Source organism: Antrostomus carolinensis, unplaced genomic scaffold (genome assembly GCF_000700745.2).
Source record: "Antrostomus carolinensis isolate BGI_N321 unplaced genomic scaffold, ASM70074v2 scaffold29193, whole genome shotgun sequence".
NCBI classification, from domain to species: Eukaryota; Metazoa; Chordata; class Aves; order Caprimulgiformes; family Caprimulgidae; genus Antrostomus; species Antrostomus carolinensis.
The window spans coordinates 3,866-12,227 of NW_010304924.1; the positions used below are offsets into that span (position 1 = coordinate 3,866).

At 42.3% G+C, this 8,362-nt stretch overlaps 1 protein-coding gene across 1 annotated transcript; it reads right to left on the reverse strand.

Annotated features, from left to right (window-relative positions):
• Positions 1-1,296: 1,296 nt before the first annotated feature.
• On the reverse strand, positions 1,297-7,511 carry SRSF4 (serine and arginine rich splicing factor 4). Its single transcript, XM_010164638.2, has 5 exons — positions 7,368-7,511; positions 6,352-6,464; positions 3,886-4,100; positions 2,928-3,011; positions 1,297-2,749 (listed from the first exon to the last, which is right to left on the reverse strand). The coding sequence occupies exons 3-5, from the start codon at positions 4,092-4,094 to the stop codon at positions 1,966-1,968; spliced, it is 1,077 nt and encodes a 358-aa protein (XP_010162940.2). The 5' UTR covers positions 4,095-4,100; positions 6,352-6,464; positions 7,368-7,511; the 3' UTR covers positions 1,297-1,965.
• Between the last annotated feature and the right edge of the window lie 851 nt (positions 7,512-8,362).

Sequence of the window (8,362 nt, forward strand, 5' to 3'; positions counted from 1 at the left end):
TCTTAACCTAGATTTTATCATTTGCAGATTTATTTTAAAGGTATTTTTAAGCTAATTATCCCCTATTAGCAAACATCTTGCCTAGCCTGGTTTGCTTCTGTACTAAGATTAAGCAGCAAAAGGGATTAGAAATGTTATTAGGACAGCCTAAGATGTTAAAGCACTAAATATATATAGCTGAAAAAGGCTTTTCCTTCTAAAGAAATTAAATATCACTTCCACAGAGCTTTCTCATGCTGCTGTAGTAACATGACATTTGATAAGGTCTGAGCCACTCACCAAGCCCCAACCCCTCTTAAACTCTACGGAAATATTTTGTGTTGAAAGCAACTCTCAGGATCTATCGCCCTTTTCATCTTTTGAATATGGCAGTACAAGTTTCAAATGATCAAATTATACAGAATTAAGTGCACCTATGAAGTTACCATCTCGCTGCAAGAACTGCTGTCCTAAGTATTGTTAGCAGTTTTGAAATTGGCTGAAGAAAAGTTTTTGATAAAGCCATAACTAACCTTTTTTTTTTCCTCAGACCAAGTAAGAACTCCCAAAATACATCTTGCCTTTTATTTTTCAGAACATTGCTGGCAGGGTGCTGGGGATGTCAGCTCTTCATTCAAAGCCACCTGTGCGACAGAAGAGCTTGTGGAAAGTTCAGTCTGAGCAATTTGCTAATGACCCAAGTCTAAAATTGGGATATTATTCAGAATTATCTACAAAACTCCTGCTGGAAGCCACCTTCCTTCCTCCCCATGTCCACGGGGTTGCTGGGCACATGCCAGCAGAGCAGCCCCCACCACTCCCACTGTGTCCAAGCACTCAGAAGCATGTCCTGCATGTTTTTTCCCCCCCTTTTACAAAGGTTTCCCCCAAGCACAAGTGTTTTATCAGCTGTACAACACATGAGATGTTGTGGGACAACCAAAGATTTCAGTTTACTTGAGTTGAGGGAGTTAAGGGGGTGAGAAGTTTTCTTCCCTGTGTTACAGACACTGAAGCTCACTACATTTCATTTACACGAACAGCTGAAACAGGCTCTTCACCTTCATCAGTGCTTCTGAGTTATTTTCCTGCATTCTTCTCCTTATTGCAACATTAAAGCTCCAAAGAATGCAGCATTTCTACAGAAATGAGTTATTTTAACCCGGATTGTATTCGAGTCTCGTGACTACATTTAATATGAACTGGCTTTCCAAACCAAGAACCCAAGGAACTTCTGTAAATTCAAGCTTACGCCAGTCAATATAAAACAGTGAAAAAAAAAATATCACAACACAACTTCATGGGACCACCACCAAATGTCATCAAGCAAAAATAGTCTTTATTCAAATTTCATGGAAACAGGAATCACTGTACTTTGCAAGACAGGGAAAAAATAAAATTAAAAAATTTAATATAAAACAAGGATATTGTCACAATACCAGGATATGGAACTATACTTCTTTTCCCTATGGATTACTGCAAGTACCTATATTTTTTTTTTTTCCTTTTGACTGTGCTATTCACAACTTTGTAAGTCCAAAAAATATGAAACGAAAAGTAGTATGAAACTTAAAGACTTAGCACTTCCACTAAATGGCATACATCAAAGGGCATCAATTCAAGGGCAAAGACTGCTGAAGCCGTCATACCTACGTATCAGTCATCGCTGCAATCTCATCAACCCACCGAGGTGCAGTGCTCATTCTCTGCAAGGCTCTTCCTGGAAAAACAGGGCAATTTTGGTGCTCTAGGAAGAATTATATTTAAAGAAAACCTTTCTATAGGATAGAAAATGAGCTGAACAGCCTTGCACCAGAGAGCATTGCAGGGAGGGAGTGCTGCGGTTTAACAGTGACAGACGTACCATCAGGGTTGGTAAAAATATACAGCAGCATCGACATGTTTTCTACTTCAATCACTTGTGCTACAACTACTGAACACATACAAAAGACTTTTCCGACCGTTCCAAGCGTGGTTGCAGCAGGGTTAGGATCTGGAGCGAGACCTTGACCGTGATCGGGAGTGTGACCTAGAGGCAGACCTAGATCTAGACTTGGACCGGGACCTAGGCTTTGAAACAGATTTAGACCTGGAACGAGAATCTGATTTGACATTTGGTTTTGACTTGGAAATCGACCTAGACCTGGAGCGAGACACCCGACGTGCGGCTGCATCCTCACCCTCCCCTCTTGCCTCTTTTTTGTCAGAATCTGATTTTAGATGCTCCTTTTCTTTGGAGGCTGACCTGGACCGCTCGTGGCTGTCCTTCCTTTTCTTCTTGCTACTTGGTTTGCTGTCTCGCTTACTGCGTCTCTTGCTTTTCTCACTCTTGCTGCGGCTCCTGCTTCTACTTCTGCTCTCATCCCTGCTTCTCTTCCTACTTTTCCTTTTATCCTTACTGTGGCTCCTGCTCCTACTCTCATCCCTGCTCTTGCTGCTGCTTCTAGCCTTGCTAATGCTCTTCTCCCTGTCTTTGCTCCTACTCTTCTCCTTGCTCCTACTCCTCATACTCTCCCTCGTCTCTCCCCTGTCCTTACTCCCACTCCTGCTCCTACTCTTTTCCTTGCTGCGGCTTCTGCTCTTTGCTTTCTCATCACTGTTATGGAGAGCACCCTCAGATTTATCTTTACTTTTGTTTCGGGATTTCTCTGCACTCCTGCTGCGGCTCCTACTTTTATCCTCTTTACTTGGAGTCCTGCTTTTCTCTTTTTGGCCTCTGCTACGGCTCTTGCTTCTGCTACGGCTCTTGCTTCTGGAATGGGACACAGACCTGAAAGCACAAAGGCAAAAGACAGCTCCAATTTAGTGCGGCTTGGATTTGACTAGCACTGAAATACTGTGCATAATACGGTAGGGGAAAGAAAATCAGTGTTCCTACTGCAAATTTAGGATGATTCTTCTCATGATTTAAGTGAGTAGCCCCCGTTTCTTCCACCACAAAAACATACCTGGATCTTGATCTACTCTTGGAGCGACTACTACTGGCAGTGCGGCTCCTGCTCTTATGAGAGTGTCTGCTTCGAGAGCGAGACCTGGAACAGAATCAACCAGCTTAACATTAGCACGTGCCCATGGAGAGCTTGTGATCCCCTGGTGCCCTGTGGGTATTAAAGCACCTTTCAAGCAGCTGAATGGTGAGAGCATGACACGATAAAGTCACAAATTTTGAGTACCCTTCTCCTCATTGCTCATTTTCTTCCAGATTAGCAGAGTTGCTAATCTGGAAGAAAACATACAACCTCATTTAAATCAAGTAAGCAAGAATGAATTTCCCAATCAAGTCAGAGTTCTAATAGAGTGAGACACCAGGATAAAGCTTTGATTTCAGGCTTTGATTTCTGCAGTAAGCTCTTCTATGAACAGTAGAAATTTGCCTGAATTTTCTTGTGACAAAAAAATTTTTACCCCAGAATGGAAAGGGGAATGTACTTGGTGTCACGTGCAGAAGCAGGACTCTTGATCATACAACAAAAGCACCACATCTCCAAGAAACAGGGAACAGGGTGAAGGTTTCCAAGCTGAGAAAGAACTGTTAGTCCTAGTGCTTACAGCAGAACACAGTGTTCAAAGCCAAAGTGTTCAAAGCACCTTCTGTTTCATTCTGTACGCACAGCTCCTCCTGCCACGCAGCCTCCTCCTGCAAGACGATGAGGACTACGGGCTTGATGCAGCTGGGGAAGAGCAGCAGCGCTGGCGGGTGTTCACCCAGCAGACACACATGTGTTCACCAAGGAAGACACCTCTGAACAAAGGCCTCATTTCCCTTGGTTACGTGCAGGTAACTAACAGATCCTCAAAAACTAGATTTATTGAGAATTCTGAACGCTTCTGAGGTGTTTTGGAACCTGCTGTATATTCACATAATCACATCAGACTCAACCTGAGCTATGTTATAAACAGACGTACCTCGAATGGCTTCGGCTTCTGGAGTAAGAGCGGCGCCGTCTCGATCCAGGTCTGTCTTCCACTAATCTAATCTTTCTGCCATTTACTTCTGTCCCGTCCAGCTTTTCAAGGGCTCTTTTCATGTCAGAATAGGATTTGAACTCAATCACACCTTCATTTTTCCTTCCTTTGTGTGCATCTGCATATGTCACTTCCCCTGCCTGACGCATATAATCCTAGGGGAAGAGGACAGAATAACCATCGCCTCGAATCCAGAGCCAGGCTTCCAGGCTGACCCTGCTTGTTTCTGCAACGATGCTCGTTTAACCTCTTCTATTCACACGGATGTCAGCAAGGGTTTTAACCAAACAGCATTTGCAGTGTTAACGCCCAAGTTTCTGAGCAAGCCAAAGAAAACCCCCATGCTACGATTTCACAGTGTTTATGTCAGTAGAACCAAGGTGGTGTTGATAGTTTGGAGCCAAATGATAATTTCAGGTCTCCCATCTCAAGTCTAATATCAAATACACTCTGGGCTGTAAGTTTCAAATTACAAAAGCAATTAAAGAAATAAAACGCTTGCTCTCTAAATCATGTTTTCAAAAGTAACTTGGGAAAGGTGATAAATTTAAAGGTTGAATATGAAGAGGCCAGAAGGCAAGCAGACTTTCCTTCATCCTCCACCGAGGTAACATGTCTCATTCTGCTGGAAGAAACCCCAATCCTTAAAAGCTAAAAGCTAAAAATGAAAGCTCAATTCATGCTTCCTGACTTCTCTGTTTCAATTACTAAATCAAGTTTATTCCTGCCCTGCTTTGAGCAAGCCATCAAGACAGGGCCACCCTTCAGCCACTGTGGACTTTGGCTGCAATGGAAACGGGGCACAGAACTTCAGGTCAGTTTATTTTCAAGCCAGCTACTTCCCATGTTAAATACACTGAAATGAAAGCTCTTCAGAAAAAGCAACGCATCCAGTAGAGGATTAATCATGCCATGCTCTACTTACAATCTGTAATACCAGAAGCAAAGACAAGCTATTGATGGGGTGAAGCATTAACAACAAAAGACATTTGAAGAATCTCAGTACGTACCTGAACTAGTGTTACATATTCAATTACAGACCCGTTTCTACTATGGCAAAGTTTGTTTAGAACAAAATTTTTACACATCCTTAAAAGAGAACCACAAAAGAAAGCGTTCCTGTAAGAACAAGCGGTTTTAACCATTGCTGCTAAGTTTGATAAGGAAACACTATCTTTTTGCACCTACTATTGAAATTGTGGTCCCTGTCCTGCCCCCCCATCCACGATGAAGATAATCACAAGTCAACACTTCAGCTCCAGCGCACTCGGAGGTACTGTGGGCTACACAGTGTCACCCAACACTTCCACTGCTGAGAATCACCTCCTACTCCTTCAGACTTTAGAGAAAATCCTAGCTTTTGGCAGGGGTTTTGCATGATTGCTCATTCTGGAAGCATCTTTTCCCTGAAACTTTCTTTAAAACAGCTTTACATGGGGTGGAAAAAACTCTTTTCTTAACAGGGACTGTGCAAGAACAATGTTATCATCTCCAAATAGCTCCAATCACCTTACAAATTGATGAATAAAATTCCAAGTGACAAGGGTAAACTCCTCCATCTGTAGTGAATCCTGGTAGTCCAGAGAAGGGCCACCAGGATGATCCGAGGGCTGGAGCACCTCTCCTATGAAGACAGGCTGAGAGAGTTGGGGCTGTTCAGCCTGGAGAAGAGAAGGCTCTGGGGAGATCTTATAGCGGCCTCCCAGTACCTGAAGGGGGCCTACAAGAAAGCTGGGGAAGGACCTTTCATAAGGACAACTAATGACAAAACAAGGGGAAATGGGTTTAAACTGAAAGAGGGGAGGTTTAGATGAGATATTAGGAAGAAGTTCTTCACTGTGAGGGTGGTCAGACACTGGAACAGGTTGCCCAAGGAAGTTGTGGATGCCCCCTCCCTGGAAGTGTTGAAGGCCAGGTTGGATGAGGCTTTGAGCAGCCTGGTCTAGTGGAAGGTGTCCCTGCTGCTGGCAGGGGAGTTGGAACTGGATGATCTTTAAGGTCCCTTCCAACCCAAATCATTCTATGATTCTATAATCCTACCCCTGGCATGATTAAAGCTTGTTTTGACAGGGCTTAAAGAGAAGATAAAACACATCTGTATGTGATGTTGGTTTGTGTTAAGGAAAAAAAAATTATTCTCCCACTGTCCAGTGACACCAAATTTGCAGGTGCAACTCCCAATGTCACATTAATAATTTCATATAATATGCAAATACACTTCCATATCGACTTAATATGTGTATTACTGCCAAAAAATCTATTCGTATGCTGACGAGCACACAGACTTATTAACAAGTTGGAGTCAAGGATACAGGTGTACAGCAGCTTTCCTTGTTGAAACGAAAGCTAACTCGTTTACCCTTTGAGCTCTTTAATAGAGAGAGGGTAAAGAAAGGGACCCCATACCTTCAGATCTTGCCAACTGCAGCGGCTTGACAAATTTTCCACAATCAATCTGTATTCTGTACGGGTAGGAGGACCGTACTTATCTCTTCCGCTTCTTCTATAACCATATCCACCTTTAGGAGGTGACAAGCAGACAGCAGTACTTCAACTCAAGAAATGGAGCGCTCGCTCTACAGCCCGGACGGAAACTGTTCTGCCCCGTATGATCGCAGAGACATTAAAAATTCACCCACCCCCTCGTTTAAATCCAACCCTCCTCCCCTTGTATAAAATGTTACAAAGACCCAAAGCATTAAAAAAAAAAAAAATTATATATATATAATTACTACAAGCACATAATTAAAAGAATGCAGATAATTATAATTACGCTACAATTAACATGCAATTAAATGTTAAGTTATTTTTAAAGCAGTTTGAAAGAAGAAACCGAATTAAGCCAGTTTACTAATGTTACTTACATTGCTTAAAGGTTTTCTGAATATCTGACATGAATAAAGCTTTTCAGGCACCTATTTCAGATTAATCTCATCTGTCTCTAACCCTTGGGGTCCTCACCACCCAGGTCTAATGGGACAAGGTTGCGGTCGTCACATGGCTTCCTTTTTTGGTCAGCCAAGGGCCACAAAGGTCAAAGAGCCACTCATGGAAAGGTAACCCAAGGTCAGCAAATGGAACGGGCAGTCATCTTAGCCTCAAAGGACTCTTTTAATTAAAACATTGAGGTCTTTGTTAAATCTATGTTAAACATCACATTGCAAATAAACCATTCAAATAGTTAAATGAAATGATAATAATAAAAATGGTACAAGAAATCGCGTTTATTAATTTATCAATTAAAATAGTTTAATACAACAAACAATAAATATTCAGATTAACAGTTACATTTACAGTTACAAAACACTATTCACAACTTCATATCATTTTATTTTAAAATTACTTCTTTTTTTAAAAGAAAAATGAGCAAAAAATATTTTATTTAAAATAAATCACGGATACAAATGCATGTTAGTGCTTACTGCGTCCAGAACCGTAACTGCTGTCACGACGTGGGCCTCTGGCATGCTCAACGATCACTCTCTCCCCACAAAGATCTTTACCATTTAGCTCATAAACAGCATCATCTGCATCTCGCAGATCATCAAACTCAACAAAGCCGTACCTAGAGAGAGGGAGAGAAAAAAGAATCACTCAGATCTAAACCAGAGGTATCTGTGCTCAAAAACAACTTGTGTCACAGAGCAGAGCCCGAGAAGCGTGCTTCTCTACACGCTGTCCTTCAGATGGACGTTGCTTCCAACCTCCTGAAGGCTACCAGAGGGCTCAAGGCCATGAGCACCACCCTCAAACACCCACTAAATACCATATTCAATAAACAACTGAATATATTTGCTCAATAGCAGTGAGGCTGAAATGACATTTGACACATATAGCAGTATATATGTTCCATGGATTAGGATTTATCCTGATTTTTGAAGAGCCCTGAGTGCGTTCCTGGTTCCATTAGAAAGCCACTTTAATTCCTACTCATCAAATGGAAATATTAATTTATCTCTGTGAACACAAGTGGTCTGTACCCCCTGAGTGAAAGGTCCAACAAGAAAAATATGAAGGCAGGTTGAGAAAAGGGATTTTGTTTCAAATCAGACCCATTTTACTCCTGACTTTGGACAGCACTGATGGTTTGGGTTCAGAAAAGCAACGTGCTCGTCCAACGGGGCAGATCTTCCACCTGCTGAGATACTTGCAGCTTCCCCTGCACTGCTGAGAAAGCCTTTTACACTCGCTATGTTTCCAACAGCCCAGCATCTCAGGGAGCATGGCGAGTCCAAACCTTGTTAAGAGACTTGAGAAAATGCAGCAACAGGAACCAGGATCAAATTCCCTGCAAGGGCAGCACAGGGTGTGAGACCAGAGAAAAACAAAGTTCTGTGTTGGAAAACATCTGCTGCACTAGGCTGGCTCGTGACTTGGAAATCACAGGGGAAGAGGGAGGAAGAGGGAAGAGGGAGGA